The sequence below is a fragment of the Pelodiscus sinensis genome, chromosome 1 (genome assembly GCF_049634645.1).
Source record: "Pelodiscus sinensis isolate JC-2024 chromosome 1, ASM4963464v1, whole genome shotgun sequence".
Classification (NCBI taxonomy): domain Eukaryota; kingdom Metazoa; phylum Chordata; order Testudines; family Trionychidae; genus Pelodiscus; species Pelodiscus sinensis.
In genome coordinates this window covers 22,769,031-22,791,117 of record NC_134711.1, presented here as the reverse complement: position 1 = coordinate 22,791,117, position 22,087 = coordinate 22,769,031, and the positions used below count along the sequence as shown (strand labels likewise).

The 22,087-nt window shown below is 41.2% G+C and overlaps 1 protein-coding gene across 3 annotated transcripts in view; it reads left to right on the top strand.

Annotated features, from left to right (window-relative positions):
* PTPN12 (protein tyrosine phosphatase non-receptor type 12) overlaps positions 1-22,087 on the top strand; it is a 153,689-nt gene that overhangs the window by 73,714 nt on the left and 57,888 nt on the right. For all 3 annotated transcript variants that reach the window (XR_012903327.1, XM_075926702.1, XM_075926692.1), the window contains exons 9-12: positions 3,074-3,140; positions 3,921-3,998; positions 4,094-4,192; positions 18,308-18,393. Coding sequence is in view for 2 of the 3 variants with exons in the window: in XM_075926702.1 (XP_075782817.1) it covers positions 3,074-3,140; positions 3,921-3,998; positions 4,094-4,192; positions 18,308-18,393 (330 nt within the window). In the remaining variant the exon portion in view is untranslated. The remainder of the gene's footprint in view (positions 1-3,073; positions 3,141-3,920; positions 3,999-4,093; positions 4,193-18,307; positions 18,394-22,087) is intronic.

The window sequence follows — 22,087 nt, the reverse complement described above, 5'->3', positions numbered from 1 at the left end:
CACCTGAGTGGCCAACTGTGGCCCCAAAGTCTAGCCCTTTTGCTTCGGGCAAACTGCAATCTGTAAATGTCACACTCTTGTGGCAGGGTATCAGGCTGGAGCTTTTCTTCAGCTCCCCTGAGTTTTCCCAGCACTTCTCTGTACAAGGTGCTGCTGGTTCCCTGCTACTGGTGCACAGTTCCTTCTCCCTTGCTGGTCATGATGACTTTGAGCTCCCCTCAGCTATGCAGCCTTTTATAGGACCCTGCCTGGCCTTGATTTGCTGACTGCTCCTTGCCATGATTGGCCAGGTTTGCACAGGCTTTCTCTGGCCTGCTTTTAACCCTCCCTTTTGGCATGGGCTACAGCACCATTACAGATTAAAACATGCAACTTGTTATAGGCTGACTTTTTGATTTTGCAGTGCTATTGCAAAGCAAAACACAGCCAAAGAAATGTATAGCAAAATGGTTACAAAAATAATATTTATTATCAAGTAATATCAATCAAGGGATGTTGGATATCGAAGAATAGAATAGTTGACTAACTGCATGAATTCTTAGTGGTTAGCCGACACTTGTGTAGTCCCCAGGGATGGGACTGGCAGCCAAATGTTCTTCAGTCCTACTCCTGAGAGCCAGTCCATGAGTGAAGCTAGTTTAAAAACCAGCTTCCCTCGTGGACCGTGATACAGCAACACCATTGCATGGTCGGGGGGGGGGGGGGGGGACACGAGATCTGCAGAGATAGAGCTGCTGGGGAGAAGTGGGTGGTCCGAGTTCCCTGTGGACAGAGGCAGCTCTAGCCTTTGTGGGGAGCTCGGATCCCCCATGGACAGGGGCTTCTGTTGGGGACCAGCCTCTAGCAAGCTGTGGCCCACCATGGGCAGAGACTGCTTTGCGGCAGCCTCCCCTCCCCCGTCTCCTCACCCCCACGATGCTGCCTCTGATAGTCAGCAGCATGAGGGAGGGGAGGCAGGCAACACTGTGGAGCCAGTGCTGGGGGGGAACCGGCTTTTAAGCCGGCTCCTCTCCCACCAGTTCCTGTTTCCTCCTTTTCCCCACTTGCTGCCTCTGATACAGAGGCAGCAAGCTGGGGGGAATGCGAATAGTCCAAATGATTAATTAATAAGCATAGGCTTATCAGTTAATCTAGTCATTAACTACTTGGTGACATCCCTAGTAAGAATGTTCCTATACATTTTCATAGCATGCAATAGATAGATTAGGATCAACAAACTCTGCTATGCTGTGAAATCTAAAATTATTTGCTTAGCCAGTGCATTGATGCATAAAATAAACACTAAATGTAAATGTCAAATCTGCTTGAAATTCAGAACAGTAAGTCTTATTTAATATACAAGTAAAGTTTCTTGCCTTGTTGATGAGACTACAGTAGTGTTCATTTAGCAAATCCATTAATTGTAATAGTTCTGGGTTGCTCTGATGAATGACTTCTAAATCTGTGCAGGATTAAGCATAATATAAAATTGAGGCTTATGCAATTGTCATTGTATTTCTTAAAAGAATAAATGCTAAAGAAGCAATGAATATACCAGAAAAAGCAAAGATAAAATCACCTATCTAAACATTTGAACTTCCCAAAAGTGTGAAAATTTCCCTCCCCCACTGACAAAAAAACTGGATATTTGAAGCCCTACATCCTAGACCACAGCAGCTCTGTAGCTGCTGTTGCAGTACCTCTTGGAGGACTCAAACATTTACTTTATTGACCCACAAAATTTAAACTCTTCTTGCAATATCTAAAGGGTATGTATTTAATTATATTATCTACTAGGTTATGATTAATAAATCTGTATGATTTGGATTCCCTTTAATACTCTTCATTTTAATGAAAATGCTACTTAGGAGCCTTATTATCAAGCTCTAGTACATTTTTTTCTTTAAAACTTATGATAGTGGTATAATAATAAAATAATATACTGCTATAATAAAAATATTCTCTCTTTCTCTCTTTCTCTCTTTCTTTCTTTCTCTCTTTCTCTCTTTTATTTATATCTATATCGATATCGATATCGATATCGATATAGATATAGATATATGAATTCCAATCTCTTTTGTACATTGGGAGAGAATTAACCCTAAGTATAGATATGACCATTGACTTTGCAGCTTTAAATATAATTCTTTGAACACGCCTTTGATTGTGATCAGTGTTTATGTAAATTATATAGGAGGGGTTAATTCTGTAAACCTTTTGGGGATGCTTTCTGGTATACAAGTGTGTTTCTACTTGGAAATGATAACCGTGCTCTTTATTTAGCAGATGTGCTATCTTTGTGTATTCAGTTGTCAACCAACATTAGTGACAGAGTTTTTACTATTTTTTAGTCCTATTTAGTGCTGAGAGAGTGAAATTGCATCTTCTACTTGAGCATCAACAGAAGTGCTAACTAAGTTTCAACCAGTTGCATCAATGTAATGAAGATGCATAGGCTTTTAATAATAAATTAATTATTGCTTATGAAGCATGGTAGGGAAGAAAACTAAGTTTGTGTTTTGAGTTCAGTATAAAATAAGTCTCTTGTAAACTGAGCACACTTGGTATAGAAATCATTTTAGGACAGAATACACATGGAAATCTATTATTCCATTTTACACATGGAAATCTATTATTCCATTTTTCATCACTTTTCAAAGGAGAACATCGTTTCAAAGATGGTCAGTTCCATTGATTAGGAAGCAACACAAAGCATGTGTTACCAGGTTATCAAGAAAATAAATGTAAAGTGTAAAGTTTTTATATTGTCTTTTCCTCTACATAGCCATCCTATAGTGCTTGAACTGTTAGATCAGTTACGTAGTATTATTTTACTATATAGAACAGGAAAAAATACTTCACGTTCTACTAAATCATTTCTTTTGTTGGCTAGGTAAACATAATACTTGCAATAAAATAGTCATGGTTTAAATACATTAAGAGCTGGCTTAACAAAGATATTTGAGGACTTACATATTAAGTAGGTAGTGATATTTTACCTTGATTTTGTAAAAATGAAAATATTAAGTCTATAAAACTGACATAAAGTAACTTAATCGTTGTCAAAAAACTGAGTAACTGTTTATGTCCATAGTGCAGGGTGTGGAAGAACTGGAGCCATCTGTGCCATAGATTATACATGGAATTTGCTAAAAGCTGGGGTAAGGAAGATTTATAGTAATATAACTTACTGTAGAATTAGGTCATATTTTATACCAGTGATTAAAATTAAATTTCTAACTTGCTGAGAAGTAACTGAATCAGAAATTTCAAATGTTTGAAGTATATTAAAAATTGGCTTTAGACGACTTATGAAAGCACTTTTTCTTACATCAACAAAACAAAACCCCAAACCTATCCAGTCTCAGAATCTAAGTATATTAAGGTAAAATGACAAACAATAAAATGCAAATAGTACTTAGTTTTGAGTACATTGACCAAAATGCTGATCTGAAGTGCTGATTCTTGAATTAATTACATAGATTATATTTTTCAGTGTCTACAAATACACTGCAGAGTGTGTTTACTCATTTTTTCTGAAAGGATTTCTTATAGCATCTTAGTCACTCTGCAGTTACCTGTTTTTATATTTCCCATTGAGATTTTTAGGTTCATCATTAAGCAAAGAGCTATGATGATAGGTTGCCATAATGGCAGTGTGTCAGATGCTTCTACCAAGAGTGTCTCATTTTCAGAATCAATCTCCAAAATATTTGTGTGATCCTTCAGTGAAATAGTTCTAAATACCAGTTATGAAGGAATTGTTGCTCTAAATGACTCGAGTAAGATTTATTTTCATGGAGGGAATGGGTCAGCTTTCTAAAAAGGAAGTAAGGCATGCTGTGGTAGTTACTTGAAAAATTGGTCTGACATATTTTAAATCACTATGTTCATGATCTATTGTTTTATAGAAAATAACATAACTTCACCCTGTATTTCAGAAAATACCGGAAGAGTTCAATGTATTCAATTTAATACAAGAAATGAGGACACAAAGACATTCTGCGGTGCAGACCAAGGTATATTTTTCTGTAGGGTAGACTTGGACTTTGTTGTGCCCTTTTTTTAAAAGAGTCTTGTACATTAATCATAATTTTTAACATGCATACAATAGGAGCAGTATGAACTTGTCCATCGAGCCATAGCACAACTGTTTGAAAAGCAACTACAGAAATATGAGAGTGTCACAGACTGGAAGATTGCTGATGGAGTGGTATGTTTTTCTATGACATATAGGTTTTCAGTTAAAGTTATAGCTTTTTACCCACAGTTTTTAGTTTTACTGTGCTTTCTGTCCTTGACCTTGTCTTACATATTTTTGTGGTGATAAGTTCAGCATTTAATGTCTTTCTTGTTTGTGGCCACGTGGACTGTGTAAATGTCTCTTAGCAGGCTTGTACTCTGCTTGCTCTGGCAAATTGATTTTGGAAGCAAAAAGCCACTTATCTGTGTTAAACATTTAAAGGGGATTTTTTTAACTGCTTATCATGAATGCAACTCCAGTACTACTAGTAATAGTAGAACTCTAGCTTAGACAGGCAACTCTTAGCATTTGAAACACCCCATGTGAGAATCTTGCTCTTAGCTTGGTTAGGTAAGAGGGTAAAACTCCAGCAGCAGGTTGAACCTCTCTAGTCCGGCACCCTCTGGATCTGGCGTGTGCCAAAGCAGAGAATTTGCCGAACCACGGGAGGTCAATATTGTCTAGCAACATTACCAACACGGCCACTGCTTACGGGGTTCTCAGAAGACATTTAGGATAAATTAGAGCTAAATAACAGTACAGAACACTGAGAGCCAGGACTGGTGGCTCTGCACAAACTTTATGGGACTGTGGGTAACTTGTTCATGCTCATGATAAATAGACATCTAGTAACTGAAATCATGCCAGACAACGGATGTTGCCAGACCAGAAAGTGCTGGACTAAATAGGTTCAATGGTAGTTCTTTCTTTGGCTGCTACTGGTGGTAATATTGTTGAGAAACAACACCTGGACTACTAGATATTAACTATAAAAATGATGTGGTGAATAAAGCCAGTTAAAGGGAGCAAATAAAATGTAAATCAAAGTTTATCCAAGAAAAACTTTAGTGTGATAATTTATCCTCTGACCAGTTTAATAATCTACTATATATTTTTGATTGTCTCTGTCTATTCAAGATCTCCTTCTAAATGTAAGAGCTAGGACCACTAAATTTAGTGTGCAGCTTCCTCTCACCATAATTTAAAGCAAGTAAGGGTTTGGTTGTGCCAAGAAAATGGGATGTTCCTGGAATGGGATTTTCTCATAAAACTATACAGGAAAAAAGACAGAATCACCAGACAGGTGAAAAGGGCTAGCTGTGGGAGCCTCCCAATACCAGGTGTCTTTTTATAGGGGTGCTGAAATCCCCTCCAATTCATATAGGAACATTGCTGTCTGTTTTCCCTTGGTCAGGGGAAAGTGCACAGTTTGCTGCATTCCTCAATTTGGTTGGGAAGCACAGAGGGCAGATGAACCTGGACCTGCCCAAGCCAGGGGTCATGCACCTCTCCCCCTCCTGAGCCTGTGGGAGCTGCAGTAGCCATGGACAGTCACTTCTCCCCTGGCCCTAAGCTATTGCTGTGAGCGAGGGATGGGACAGTCTTCTTGCCACACAGCAGCTTGCATACTGAACCCATCATTCCTACCCCCACCCCAGAACAATGATTTAAATGAAGTATGTACGTTTTTATTTGATTTTCTCCCCCCTCACCCCCCCCAAAAAAAACACAAATTGAGTTAAGGACCCAAGCAATGCCAGGTACGTCTTCTGGTTACAAGTAAAGGTGGGAAAGGCATAACAGTTCATTAATTTTCATTAATTTTCAAAACTCTTGAATGGACAAATTAACTTTCCATTTTCCCTTTTTTTTCCCCCCTCACTGACTGTGTCTACACTGGCACCTTTTTCCGGAAATGGTTAAAACGGAACAGTTTTCCATTATAAGTATTTCCAGAAAAAGAGCGTCTACATTGGCAGGATGCTTTTCCGGAAAAGCCCTTTTTCTGGAAAAGCGTCCGTGGCCAATGTAGACGCGCTTTTCTGGAAAAAAGCCCCGATCGTCATTTTTGCGATTGGGGCTTTTTTGCGGAAAAGACTACTGTGCTGTCTACACTGGCCCTTTTCCAGAACAGTTTTCCAGACAAAGGACTTTTGCCCGAGCGGGAGCAGCATAGTTTTTCCGGAAAAGCAGCTGATTTCTTACAGTAAATCGTCACTGCTTTTCCGGAAATTCAAGGGACCAGTGTAGACAGCTCGCAGCTTATTCCGGGAAAAGCGGCTGCTTTTCTGGAATAAGTGGCCCAGTGTAGACACAGCCGCTGTGTTTTAAAATACAGCAGTGTGTTAAGGGCTTACAATTTAAACTAGTTAAATGTGGAGATCGGAGTACTGGGTTAGGTGATAGCATTTTCTATGAATGTTAGCAATTATCACAAGCATCATGTTTTTGTTTAGATATATTTGTATCTGCCAGGCATGGGCCTGAAGAGCAAGCCCTTACTCAATGAGGAGGGAAAGTCAGGATGGGTGGGACTGGAGATCAAGCTCATATCAGGCATCAGAAGCTCCTATATCCCTCATTGCTTGGCTACAGTGAAAGGGGCAAGTGGACCAACCTGAATGGTGCTGCAACCTTATACATCAGCTTCTTTTAAAACTTTGCTTAGCACCAGGTTCTCCCCAGCACTAGTCACATCCTCTTTTCTCCTTGATAATCTCATTGTGCCTCACAATTTGAATACCTCTGCTTTGAATTCAATCCATCTCTTGCAAGTATTGTTTCTACACAGGAACTTTGTGATGGCATAGGCGTGTCCATTTGCTTTCCCAGACTACTGCTTTTTGCAGAGGGGAAACCTTACAGTAGGGAATGACCACTGTGTACACAAGGTTTGTGCAGACTCCATACTTAAAGCATTATTTTTCTCCCCTCTCAAGTCCCAGAGAATTCCAACCTCCACGAGCTCTTCCTTTGGTGATGTGCGGGAACCTTATTCTGCTCCTTGGAGGAAAATATTGGTACCAATGTTACTGTAAGCTGTGAATTTGTGTGGCTGCTCAGGAGAAATTCATATGCTTTCAAGCTGATTAGCAAAGTGCCCATAACTAGGTGTTTTGTTTCTACTTGTGCACATTTTCACATATCTTGCTATACATAAAAATGCATTCCACATATGGCTGGACAAGAATAGAGGGAATATTGTTGGGTACGTTCTGTGTTGGGATGCTGGACCCTAACAGAGATAGTGTTCCCTCTAATTTTTTTGTCCATGTGTGGAACTAATTTTGTTTGTGCACCCATATGGAGAGGATGTGCGACACATCACCTCCATATTGGTGCACATAAAATTAATTCTGCACATAGATGATCTGTGGTGTGGGTGAGGCTGAGGGGTTCAGCATGGGCAGGGGGCCAGATTTGGGGGGGGGGTAAAGGTTCCAGCTGGGGGTATGGGCTCTGGGCTGGGGCTGGGGACACAGTGTTTGGAGTTCAGGATGGGGCCCCAAACTGAATCCAGGGGCTTTGGATTGTGGGAGTGGGCCCAGGGCAGGAAATAGGGGTGGGATGTGGGTGGGAGTTGGGGTGCAGAAGGTGGCTTAGGGTTGGAGTGTGGAGTCTAATAGGGAGCTATGTTGGTGGAGAGGGCTCAGGGCTGGGTCTTTGGGTTGAGGTGTGGCATTTAGGTTGATATATTGAAGTCTGAGGGAAGAAAATATGTCTACTGTTCCAAGTGTCTGACATTACCAGCGATCACTCAGATTTGTGACCCTTTGTTTACAGTATAGGGCCTCATCCAAAGTGGTGGTGATAGCAGCATATCTACTAATATTAAACTCATTGCCTGAATGAACAGACATGGAGATAAAGCAAAGTCTCTATAGGATGCAGATGGAAACAGGCCTGAAAATGTCTCACTTGTCGTTAATAGTTCTTAGATTCCCATCTCAGTGAATTGTGCGCGCGCACATTTGGAATGGTGTGATTCCCCATCTCAGGGAAGGGTTCAGAAACTGGAAACATTTTCTTTTCTTCCTGAATCGGTGAATCTTCCCCATCTGGTTATGTATGTCATTTCTGAGCAGGCCAAGTTATGCCAAGACCATAAAGTAGTAGTGGCTGCTTTTTTCATTTCTGAAACTTTAAATAGCATGTCTTACAGTTCATACTGTCAATAAGGGTGCATCTATTCACTCAGGTAACACCTGGTATTAGTATAGGAAGAAGGGTAGCATAAGATGATGATCAATCTTTCACTTGTAGAACACATTACTTGGTGATCCAACAGCCCCAATAAGGATAGGGATGGGTGTTAATGTGTTTAAGCAGTTTAAGAAGAAACAAACTCGGTCTGCTTTGGTCATGTCTAGGGAAACCTGGCAGATAATAAAAATGGTAGACTGGGTACATTTTTTAATGCTTTCACTAGTTTCACTGGAAGTATAGGCTTTGAGCTGTTTTGGTTTGAGTTCAAGTTCATTGTTCTGAATTAGACCTAAATTGTCTCTTAATATAAAATGCATACATCCTAGGATAGGTACTTCTGCTGTCACAGTATATTTCTATGCAGATTTGATGTACTTCAGGTTAAACTAAAAAGATGCCTAGCAGTTATATGAAAGCTTAGAATCATAAACTCATAGAACTGGACGGAACCTCGAGAGGTCATCAGGTACAATCCCCTGCAGTCATGGCAGGACCAAGCAGTACCTACACCATTGACTGGTGTTCGTCTAACCTGCTCTCAAAAATCTGCAATGATGGAGATTCTACAACCTTGCTAGGCAATTTAATACAGCATTTAACCACCCTTACAGGAAGTTTTACCTGATGTCCAACCTATACATTGCTTGGCTGCAATTTAAGCCCATTGATGCTTGTTCTATCGAGAGACAAGAATATTTTTTTTTCTCCTTCCTCCTTGTAAAAACCTTTTAGGTACTTAGAAAGCTGTTGCCATGTCCCCCTCAGTCTTCTCTTTTCCAGACTAAACAAACACAGATCTTTCAGTCTTCCTCTTTTTCTAGGCCTTCAGTAATTTTTGTTGCTCTTCTCTGGACCTTCTCCTATTTGTCCATGTCTTTCCTGAAATGTAGTGCCCAGAACCGGATATAATACTCCAGCAGAGGCCTAATCAACACGGAGTACATCAGAATAATTACTTCTCGTGTCTTGCTTACTGAACTCCGGTTAATACATCCAAAATTTGCTTTTTTTGCTTTTTTGCTTTTTTTGCAACAGTGTCACACTGACTCACATTTAGCTTGTGGTCCCCTATAACCTTTAAATGTCTTTCCATGATATTCTTTCCTAGATAGTCAATTTCCATTTTGTATGTGTGCAGTTGATTGGAGTATTTTGCATATGTCCTTATTTAATTTTATCCTGTTTACCTCAAACCATTTCTCCAGCTTGTCCAGATAATTTTGAATTATAATCCTACCTTCCAAAGAATTTGCAGCTCCTCCAAACCTGATACCTGCACATTTTATCAGTGTACTATCTATGTTATTATCTAAATCATTGATGAAGATATTGAATAGAACTGGACCCAAAGTGGATTCCTATGGAAATCCACTTGTTATGCTCGTTCAGCATGATTGTGTACCATTGATAAGTGTTCTCTGGGAATGGTTATCTAACCTTTAGAGTAGCTCCATCTAGGTTATATTTCCTCATTTTGTTACTGAGAAGGTCATGTGATACTGTATCAAATGCCTTACTAAATCTAGATATAATGCATCTGTTGCTTCCTGCTTATACACAAGGCTTGTTATCCTATCAAAGAAAGCTATCAGGTTGGTTTGACATCATTTGTTTTTTATGGATCCATGCTGACGGTTACTAGTCACCTCATTATTTTCTAGATGTTTACAAATGTATTCCTTAATTATTTGCTCTCTTATTCTTCCTGGTTCCACTGGTTTGTAATTTCCTGGGTTGTCCTTATTTCCCTTTTTACAGATGGTCATTATATATGCCCTTTTCCAGTTTTCTGGAATTTCTTCAGTCTTTGATGACTTTTCAAATATAATGGCTCTCATCTCCTCAGTCAGCTCCTTGAATATTCTAGGATGCATTTCATTGGGACCTGGTGACTTGAAGACCTCTAAGTTGTCTAAGTAATTTTGAACTTGTTCTTTCCCTATTTTAGCTTCTGTGCCTACCTATTTTCAAGGGGATTCACTGTTAAGCATCCAGTTGCTACCAATGTTTTTGGTGATAACCGAAACAAAGAATTCAGTAAGCACCTCTGCTGTTTCCACTTTTTATGTTATTCCGTCTTTGATGCATAATGAGCCCTTCCTTGGTCTTTCTTTTGCTTCTGATGTATTTGTAGAATGTTTTCTTGTTACCCTTTGAGAACTAACTAGCTAGAGACATTTTGTGCTTTGGCCATTCTAAGTTTCCCTACTTATTTGTGGTGTTCATTTATATTCGTCCTTTGTAATTTGACCTTGTTTCCATTTTTTTTTGTAGCACTCTTAAATTTTAATTAACATTTTTTTTTCTTTAGATCATTGAAGATCTCCTGGTTAAGTCAGTTTGGTCTCTTGCCTTGCTTCCTTCTTTCATACGCAGTGGAATAGTTTGCTCTTATGCCCTTTATAATGCCTCTTTGGCGTTGTCTATACTTATTTTTTTTTCCTGTTCTCTCTCCTGTCATTCCTTAGAGGCATGGACTCCTCCATTTCATGATCACTTTCATCCAAGCTGCCTTCCACTTTAAAATTCTCCACTAGTTCCTCTCTATTTGCCAAATCTAATCTAGGACAGCTTCCTCTCCCAGTAACTTTCTTCACCTTCTGAAATAAAAAATTCACCCATATATTTCAAGAATTTTGTGGGATAATCTCTGCCCCGCTGTGTTATTTTCCCAACAGATGTGTAGGTAGTTGAAGTCCCCCCTCATCACCAAGTCACGTGCTTTGGATATATTTATTACAGGTTGTACCTCCCTTAACTGGCACTCCCTGGTTCCGCAACAACTGTAGTCTGGCACAGCGGGGAGTTTTGGTCCCAGCAGCAGCCAGGGAGCTCTTCCCTGGCCCTTTGCCCCAGCCCTGGCTGCACAGCTGCGGATTGAGGCGGCTGCAGAGCTGTGTCCCAGTTGCCAAGCCTGGCAGCTGCAGACCTCCAGCCCTGTCTGTGGAGCTCTGGCTGTGGTGCTCCAGGCCTGGGAGCAGCAGGGCTGACAGCATCTAGAGAGCCCTGGTGGGCTGGGGCAGCTGCAGGGGCAGGCTGGAGCCCTAACCTGATGGCAGCACAGGCCAGGGGGGGAGGGACCACCCCTGGTCTGGCAAATCCCCTTGTTCAGGATTGTCCCAGCTAGGTTCAACCTGTAGTTTTAAAAAAGGCCTCATCCGCATTTTCTTCCTGGGTAGGTAGTCTGTAATAGACTCCTACCATGACATGATCTTTGTTTTTTGCCCCTTTTATCCGTACCCAGGGGTTCTTAGCAAGTCTGTCTCCTATTTCTATGTCAACCTCAATCCAAGTATATACTTTTTCAATGTATAAGGCAACATCACCTTCTTTCCAACTTCCTAGCTCTGATGGCAGCATCTTGAAAAGCAACAGTGAGAAGTAAGGATGCCAAGGCATAGTACTGCTACCCTTATTTATTTGAGTTGCAGCCTGTAGAGCTGGGCCCTCTCAGTCAGCAGCCATCACATTCCAGCAGCCAGCTTTCAGGGTAGCAACACAGAAGGAAGGGTAGTATGGTATTGCCATCCATATGCACTGCTGCCTTAAGAGCTAGGCATTGTTTTCTGGCAGTGAAGCTCTGAAGGCAGCACAGAAGGAAGGGTGGCAATATGACTTGGGTCAGGAAGCCCAGTTTGAAAAACACTGGTCTTTATACAAAAGCATACAAGACTAAGTTTCATGATGCATTTTTTACAGTTGTGAGTTTGGTAAGGGCTTATTTATACAGCTGATGATCCTTGATGGGTCATCAGACAGACTAGGTCAGGGGTGGGCAATAAAAAACCGGCAGCCCACAGGATTAGTCCCTGGCCGGCCACCACTACTATCTTCACCTCCACAAGTATTGGAGGATTGCAGCTCCAGTTGGCTATGAATTGCTTTTTCTGGCCAATGTGAGCAGCGGGAAGTGTTGTGGACCAGGATGCTGCTTCCCAATATTTGCATTGGCCCTGAATGGCAATTCACAGCCAATGAGCTGCAAACCTGCGATACCTGCAGAGGCATAGATAAACATGGAGGTGGAGGCCTTCCAGGCTAGAATTTGGCCACCCGTGAGCTAGGTAGTGCTGATGCCAATCTGTCTGGGGGTGTCACCCAGACAAACAGAACAAGTATTGAAATAGATACACCATACGTACCTATAACTTGTCATATAAAGGTGATACAAACATATCAACAAGAACGAGACAAATTATAACCTTTTTGCAGATACCTCACATGGAATATCTGGACAGATTTCTTGCGATTTTACAATAGCGGTATCAACAATATTATGAAGTTTTTCATATATTCCATATAGCATCACAATATGTGTGTGTGAATATATAGGTCAGAAATGATAACAGAAATATCTTTGAACACTGAAAATAGGGATATGACAGTGTACATGGTTAACTGTCATGATTACATGCAAGACCACCTATCCACCTGCGTTGCTGCCTCTGTAGCTCTGAAAGCTGCCTGCCCCTCTTCATTGCTAGATCCCCCTGCTTGTAGCAGAGGCAGCAGCTGGGGTGGGAGGGGAGAGGGAGGAGCGGGAGCCAGTGCTCATGGTGGGGGGACAGCAGAGTGGAGGGGCAGGGACTCCCTGAGAGCCAGTGCTCTTGGGGAACCTACTTAAAAGCTGTCACCCCCTGAGCACTGGCTCCCTCCCCAACCCCCCACCCCGGGAGCGCTGCTGCCTCCGATACAGGTGGGGGCAGCAGTGTGGAGGGGTTGGCAGCTCCCTGGGAGCCAGTGCTCTTCAGGGGAAAACCTACTGAAATCCGGCTCCCCCCACACACACCGGCTCCCATAGCGCTGCCTCCCATCCCTGCATGTAAACATGTAACTGCTCAAATTTTCTGTGGTTATGTTTACCCTCCCCCCAAAAAAGCAGCTTTTTAGCATCCCTAACTGAACATTGGTAAGAAAACTCTGAAGGAGAGACTGAAATCAGGTAGATACGGAGTTCTAAAAGTACAGGCAGTCCCCGGGTTACGTACAAGATAGGGACTGTAGGTTTGTTCTTAAGTTGAATCTGTATGTAAGTTGGAACTGGCGTCCAGATTCAGCGGCTGCTGAAACTGACCGCCAGTTCTGACTTACATACAGAATCAACTTAAGAACCCCAGGCGTCCCCAAGTCAGCTGCTGCTGAAACTGATCAGCAGCTGATTCCAGGAAGCCCGGGGCAGAGCAACTCTGCCTCGGGCTTCCTGTAGTCAGCGCTGGTCAGTTTCAGCAGAAGCTGACTTGGGGACGCCTGGGGCAGAGCAGCTGGGGTGCTGCTGGGTTGCTCCAGTAGCGCCGTTCCTCGGTGCTACTGGACCAACCCAGCAGCACCCCATCTGCTCTGCCCCAGGCGTCCTGATTCAGCCGCTGCTGAAACTGACCAGCAGCGGCTGAATCAGGACCTGGGGCAGAGCAGCTGGGGTGCTGCCGGGTTGGTCCAGTAGTGCCCAGAGCGGCGCTGCAGGACCAATCGGCAGCGCCCCAGCTGCTCTGCCCCAGGGTCCAAAACAAAAGCCTGGTCTGCTGGGGGGGGGCACACTAGCTACGCCCCCCCCCCAGCAGACCAGGGACACGGGGAGCAGAGCCGTAGCGGCAGCGGTTCCCCGCGCGTCTGAGGCTTTGCTCTGGCAAAGCCTCAGAGGCGCGGGACCCGCCGCGGCTGCCGCTTCATAAGTCGGATCCGCGTAAGTCGGGGACTGCCTGTAATTCAGATGCGAAGATTTAAAACTTTTTAAAGGCATGGGTATTGGGTGTTGTGTTAGGGATGGTACTTGGTCTTGCTATGAGGGCAGGGGACTGGACTTGATGACCTCTCAAGGTCCCTTCCAGTTCTGTGAGACAGGTGTATCTCCATATATATCATATATAATGTATAAAGAAATGCTACTAGGAGTAGAGAGGACCCTAAAACCAGGAGTAATATCCAGTTTTGGAGTCAAGGGACTATGTGTTTGAACAGAACTTATTACAATGGGATTGTGGAGTTAGGGTGTTGCTGCAATAGAAACTGTCTAATTCAGGATAGGCAAAGTAAGCAAAAACTCATTTTGAAATATCTGAGGCCCTCACAATTAAAACTTAATTTTAATAGTACTTTTAAAAGATTGTATTATGTTAAAGAAATGTAGTGCTGATTTAATAGCAGAGTAACAAAATCTCTGTTAATCTGTTGAACAGATAAGGTAAGGTTGTACTACTGTACTATTACAAATCCCTACATATTGCTCCATTAAAGTGAATCCAACCCTGTTGTGAAGGGACTAACTCCAAGTTGAGAAAAGGCAAGCTTGTATATTCTACTCTTCGCCTCTATACAGGGACTCCAGGCAAGAGATATGAGCAAATCTCTCCCTAGAAAATTGAACTACAGCTGATTAAATAATGTTCAGAGTCTTAAATTACTTGAGCCCAAAGCTCTTTATCCCTTTTCCCTTCAGCATCTGCAAGTGGCACAGCAGGCAAATAGTCACCAACCAGTGAGATGTCATCTAATTGTGCTGCAGGGTGAATGACTTACTTTTTTAGGGAAGACTAAGGAGATCCACCCATAGGGAATTTAAACAGATTGCTATTTGATGCAGCCTGATGCATCCCAAAGAGCCTGTGATTTATAAAAATATCTCCATGATCTGAGAGTGAGTCATTGCTGTCAGGGATGGGCTACCAATGGGGAAGCAGTTTGAGGTGGTATATATCTTCCTGTTTGTGTTTAAGAGAGAGAGAAAATTATTGCATACAGCTGTATGCAATAAAGTATATTTCTGAGAAAATTGGTGGCTGAATTTTGATGCTAGTCTTGGAAAAATAAGTTCATGGGGCTTAATACATGTTTTACCAATGTTAGTCACTAATGCAAGGTCTTGTTCTACTAAGTACATTACTTTCTCTGTCATACAATGACCCTACCATTTCCTTTTTGGGTTTCTCCTGCATGTCTTCCTGTAAAAATGACAGAATAATTCAATTATGGATACCATAATACAATTATATTTTCAAAGTAATACAGAAACTTAAACTGTGTGGTTTAGACTCCTGCATACGGAACCTTTTTTAGAGTTTGGGAATTCTTCAGTGGGAGGTCTTGCCTCCTGGAATTTTCTTCCATCGTTGGGGCAGTTATAATTTCTTGACATTTGAGGCATTGTGTAAAGCATATTGCTCTTCATAGGCTTTACCTTATTGGTTATGTTGGTATATTTTTGTTTTTCACCTTCTGGTTTAAAAGCTAAACTGCTGCTTAAAAGAATTCAAACTTGGAGGATGTTCTGCCTTTATGATGACAATAGGACTGTCTATTACTTACAAGAGATTGCATGAAAGAATGACTCCTGGGAAAGACTTATTAGACTCACTAATCTTTAATAAACACATGCAACTTCTGAATCAAACTATAGATTTGAACTACGAGTTTTAAAAGAAGCTTGTGTTTTGCATTCCTGGTCAGGAATCTTTAAATGCGATGCTTCTGGGAATCCTTTCTCTAAAGTCTTTAAATTCTGCTGTTTGAGCTAAAAGACTTAAGTTTGTTAGCTCAAAGACACAACCACATTCATAAGCCTAGTTACAAACACTGGGAAGGGGCAGGGAACCACGCTGCAAGTGCATGTTACAGCTGAACTACAAAGAGATCTTACAAAATAAGGGAGAGGTCCTGTAGAAATAGTATGTCATCATGTAACTAGACATATCCTGCATCTATAGAAAAGGTCTGTATTAAATTTGTACTGACCACCTTCATTCTTTCATTTCCTAATCTTTTTTGTGCTTGATTTTTGCAACCTTAACATTTATTTTAAAGAAGTGTTTTGTAGGTAATTAGAATATATCATGAGTACTTGGATACAATCTACTTAGGTGAGAGCAAAGAAGATCATATAACACATCTTCACTGTCCATCTCAAATCTTCATCCTTGCTGACTTCTCTTAGGTATATAGCTAAAGAAGGTACCTATTACATAATGGAAAAACTTAAAAAAACAACGAATAGTCTAGCAGCGCTTTAGAGACTAACAAAACATTTAGATGGTATCATGAGCTTTCGAGGGTACAGCCTACTTCCCATTTAGATTTAATATGAGTAGTTGTTGCTGTAGCAAATCTCTTTGGTCAGGAAAGTTGATTTTGCATTCCCTTCAGAATTCTGATTTAGACTGTTCCTTGAGCCAAAATAGGGCATGCACACATCTCATGTGAAAGCCTTCTGGTGTTTTACAACTGCTATGCAGATAATTATCTTCTAAAAGGGAAGAGCCCTACCACAGTAAGGAAAATGAGGAGTACCTTCAGGATAGCCATGCATTACCATTGGCCAGATCACTGTTTTAGTCAATAACCAGCATATTATTTCATAAACAGTTTATGTAAGTCAATAGCTAAATTAGAGAATGGTGGGCTAATATTTTGTTCTTATTTTGAAACAGATTCCTTGCTCCTTTAAACTTGTTTACTGCTGTGAAGTGCAATAATGTCTGTGTAGGAAAGAAGGCAAATGGTTTGTTGAAGCGAATAATCTGATTAAGAAGGCTATGAGTTTTCTCTTAATACCTCCATCTGTCCTTCTCTTTGGTGGATGAAGTAGTAGAACTAGCTGTAATTTAGATTTTCTTTAATATGGAAATGTAAGCTTCCCAACAGACTCACCAGGATGGCTCAGTCTCTTGCCATGGGTGGAGGTAGGGGCTCAGTCAGATGTCAATCCTTCTGCTGTCTTCTGGAATTGGTACCAAAGGTACCGTTTAGAAAATGTGGTATTCTAGCTGGCAGCCAACCACATTGTAAGAGACTGTTAGCTACTTGTTTAAATAGGCCAAATGCCATCAGAAGACCCATAGTAGGTCATATATGCTCTGGACCACATCTGACTGAGTTAGGAGTGATAGGCTTATCATTTGAAATTAATGTCATATTTCTGGGTATAAATGATGTTTCTGAGATGCTGATAATGTCTCTTTTAAAAGAAAACTTTCACAAGTTCGCTCCCAGAAGACCACTTTTCAAAAATATTGTGTATCCTATTTTTAGTAATGCTAATTTCTAAACTTGTATTCATAATTGTGATACACATAGTTAAATGCAACTCTGTACATGAAAACTAGTACTAGTTTTGTGTGTGTACCTGGTGCAATTCTAGTTAGTTAACTTGAATAATAAATTTATTTACAAAAAAGTAAAATGTTTTCCTTCAGCAATAGCTTGCTATGTAAGGAAGGAAATATTTCTTAAACTTTGTTTAAATACAAAGGGATACTGTCAACTTGAAAATTAGTCATTTCAGGGGCAACTGCATTATCTTGTATACTACTCCCTCCTATTGAATCCCTCTTACAATTTGTGTTTTCGTTTTGTGGTTTGAAAAAGATCCCTTCTCCCAAATGGAAAATTGATTATATAAGCGAAACAGACTCACTACACACTCATTGCTGTCAAATACATGAAGTATTTTTTCATATGGCTCACTTTATAAATAAAGTAAAAGATATTTTTTTGAGATTGGGTATATGCAATCCTGAATAATAGTAAAAAATGTTCTGAAGTGGATTGTAAATTAGTGTCCTTTTAAGATACTTGTCTTAATTCCCTTGGAGTGCTTTTTTGGGGGAGAGGTGTGCTTCATAAATAAAATATATGTATTATGGATGTTAAAATTCATGTAGTAGGGTAATCATGTAGCTGCTGAAAATCTCAGTGGTTACATGGTTACACATGCTGTAGGCTCAGCAATATAAAGCTCAGCTAAGCTTTATACTGCAGAGCCTGCAGCAGCACCTCCCCGGGAGCAGAGCTGGATAGCCCTTGCCTGTCCAGCTCCCGAGGAGGTGGCTTCACTGGGTGTAACCAACACAGTTAACCAATAAGCATCTACTTATTGGTTTAACTGTTAATCGTTTACACTCAATATCCCTAGTATGTAATCTATGCTTAAATTGGAAGCTGAAGTGTAAACTGGCAGTAATTTGCTGTTGTCATCCCATGATTTTTTTAAAGTTTGTTTTTTTTAAAGCCTCAGTTTGTTTCAGGAACAGATAGACATATATGTATTAAGTTCTGGTTTTGATTCTTTCAACTTTGAATAAAATGTAGTTGAATTTATTTTTTTGGCAGAATGAAACTAGTGCAGAAAAAACTGTCAGTTCTATAAATCTTGAGAAACTGGACTCTCCTCCACCAAAGCCTCCACGGACTCGCAGGTACTATTCACCTTCTCAGTTTTGAACTTAATGAGAGTTAGACATTTTTTTTAATTTATTGTCCAATCCTGTCTCATTTGATATTGCTAATAGCTTATTTTGTGTGAGCAAATTGATGTAGTAAAAGTGTTAACAAGTATGACTTGACATAATTCCCAAATCAAGCTCTGTCTCTTTAATAAAAGGAAAACTGTCCTGCTTTGTTGTCTCCTTACCCCCCTCCAGGTCTGCAGAGATGGAGTAAGGGGGGGTAGTGTATGTGTGTGGGAGTGAGCACTGACATTTTTGAAACTATGCACTGCCTCTTAAGACAAGCACTCTGAATCACTTACCATTAATGTTTCCTCTAATTTTTTTCCATTCCTGTGCAGAATACATTTTGTTCTGTGCACTGAGGTTAGGTGTGGATGTGCACCACCAGGAGAAAGAGCTGCTGCCGCCAGCTGTGGGCGCTCTGCTCATCAGCCAAGTGGCCCTGGAATCTCTCCTGAGTGGCCACTCAAGTGCTCGTCTTACGTGAGACACTGCTTACCATACATGCTTCAGACTGGAGCAGCTTGGCGTGCGTCTCCCTCTCCCCAACCCCTGCTCTACAGAGGGGGACACTCTGACTTCAGTACTCCCCCCCCCACCTGCACAGCTAGCAGGAGAATTCTAGGAGCAGCTCCGCTGCAGGATGGAGCAAGGTGAGGGGAGGGGTAACTGAACTCAAGCTGCCTGCTGTAAGTATGCACACACTGCTAATTAGCCAGGTGGGCGTGAGAAATGCTTGGCGCAGGCCACATCTGGACTGTGGGTCAGATTTTGTCCACCTCAGTCTTTGGAAAAAAGAAAGCGAGAGGAAAATATAAGACATGGAATTACTCTGAATATTTTTGCAACTTTTTAAAAAAGATAAAATCGGATTTTGGGGGGAGGTAAGAATCACACATACATGAGAAATACTGCTGTCTTTTTTTTGATGAGATGGGAGAGTGTGGGAGCAGCTGAAACAGTCAATTTGTGTTACACCTATTCGCCATGTCCCTTACGTAAGATATTGAGTATCTTTCTCTAGCATTTTCTCTTCCCTTATTTTCAATAATACAATAATAAAACCATATAATTACTCTCCATCTCAAAATTTTTCACAAATTCAGTTGCTTTAAACCCCTTGTTTTGCTTTTTATCTGTCTTATACTTGTTTCTCTTATCAAACTAGTTTAAGTTTGAAGGGTTCTGAGGTTTTTTTTTCTTAAGGTCATAGACATTTTGGTGACATATGCAGTTTCTTGTTTGGAAAAAGAGGGAAAAAAAGAGGTACCAGATTACTAACAAAGCAAATGTGTACTTTTATTATAATGGCATAAAGGAAGATGAAGGAAATAAACACTCAATGAATATTTTCTTTGCAAAATATTTAGACATATAATGGAGTTAGTGATTGTGCTTGTGGGGAAATTAAGCTATTCAATCAACTAACTGGTTTATAAAGTAATACTGGTAGAATTTTTGAAACCATTGTTTTAGTGGATAAAATACATATTTCACCATTATAAAATATTTTATACAGTACAGGATAATGTTTTGTGTTAAATACCATATCACACATTAAAAATTATATGACAGATGTTAAAGTTTTTCCATTAAAAATTAATCTTTTCCAAATGGAGTATCACAGGGTCAAGTCAATATTTGGGCCTATGCTGTTTAATAAGGTTTAAGGAATGTGTGTTTGGCTCATGGTGTAGTCAATTCAATTTGTATCGACTGCACACTTAATCAAGAATGGGAGGTGCTCTGCACATGTCCAGTAGGGATAGCTTAATATGTTTAAAAGGTAGAGCCATAGCAACGTAGGTCTGGGATCCAGCATGAGCTGGGACCGAGCAATCCCAGCTGGCGCTGAGTCTTAGGCTACGTCTAGACTACATGCCTCTGTCGCCAGAGGCATGTAGATTAGGCTACCAGGCATAGGAAAATGAAGTGGCGATTTAAATAATCTCCGCTTCATTTAAATTTACATGGCTGCCGCGCTGAGCCAATCAGCTGTTTGTCGGCTCAGCGCGGTAGTCTGGACGCGCGGGTGTCGACATCAAAGGCATTTGTCGACCACCCAGGTATACCTCATCCCAGGAATCATACCTGGGTGGTCGACAAATACCTTTGATGTCGGCACCCGCACGTCCAGACTATCGCGCTGAGCCGACAAACAGCTGATTGGCTCAGCGCGACAGCCATGTAAATTTAAATTAAGCGGCGATTATTTAAATCGCCGCTTCATTTTCCTATGCCTGGTAGCCTAATCTACATGCCTCTGGCGACAGAGGCATGTAGTCTAGACGTAGCCCCAGACTGCTGCAGCTCTGCCTTTTAAATGTAGTAAGAGCTGCCCGCGGTGGGGATAGCATACTACATTTAAAAGGCAGAGCCGTAGCAGTCCCAGTCTGGCTCAATCCGAGACTCCTTGGTCCCAGCTTATGCTGAGTCCACCCAGCCCCTCTTTGTGGTGGCCTGAGCTGGCCACAGGCAGAGGCTGCTCCGGCAGCAACCACGGCCCGAACGAACACACGCGCGCACACACACGCGCATACGCGTACACACCCTCATGGACAGGGGGTTCTTTGTGGCCGCTCCCTCCACTGCCTGTGATAGAGGCAGCAGTGGGGGAGGGGGGAGTGGGGCGGGACTGCAGAGCTGGTGCTGGGGGGAACTGGCTTTTAAGCCAGCTCCCCCGGGCACCCGGCTCCTGTTCCACACCCACTTGCTGTCTCTGATACAGAGGTAGCAAGGGGACAGAGGAAAGCAAGTAGTCGGGTACTCGACTACTTGCTTACATCCCTACTGTTCAGTGCATTAGTGATATAGTAGAAGGCCGACGATCACCATTAATCATACTTGCCAGCCTGAGTTTGAGGAACATAAAACATACAGGATGATGGATCCTCACTAAGGATATGTCTACAGTGCGGAGCTATTTTGGGATACCATTCAGTGTCTATTGAAGCAGCCCGTTATTTCGAAATAAATTTCAGAATAATGGGTGGCTTATTCTGATGTCCTGGGCATTTTGGAATAGCAAGTTATTTTGAAATTTGGCACTGTATAGACAGCACCAAATTATGAAATAAGCTATTTCGAGCTAAAGATGCTGTGTAGACACACCCTAAGTGGCAGGAAGAGATTAAACTGTGAGTTGTATGCATTAAAATGGGATTTAAAACAAGTCCTGCGTTGAAGGAAAAAATCCTAAATACAAATTGGAGATAAAAGCTATCTAAAATCTAGTGAGTCAGAATGAATGGAGAGAACATTTAAAATACATATGAGAACGCATAGCAGTACTGTTAGATTTAAGATCTGATCTCAAATATTGATTTAATTTAACTAGAGATGTGGTGATCTACTTGGACTGAATGTTGATAAATAACTGCTTCAGAACTAGAATATTTCTGGCAATTCTTGTGTCTATTTGAGGGTACTAAAAAGCAGAGGAAACCACATAAGTAGCAAGGAAATTTCATCAGGAATGGAAAATGTAAATTTAACCTATTCAGGATCTCATTTTAATCTGGAAAGGATATCTTTGAGGAATGTGATAGTTGAAACAAATATCTTCATGGAAATTGAAGTGGAAAATATTGCTCACGTTATTGCAAGATGAGGTGGAAATGGACAATAATTTTAAGACTTTTTTTTCCCCCCTCAGACTGCT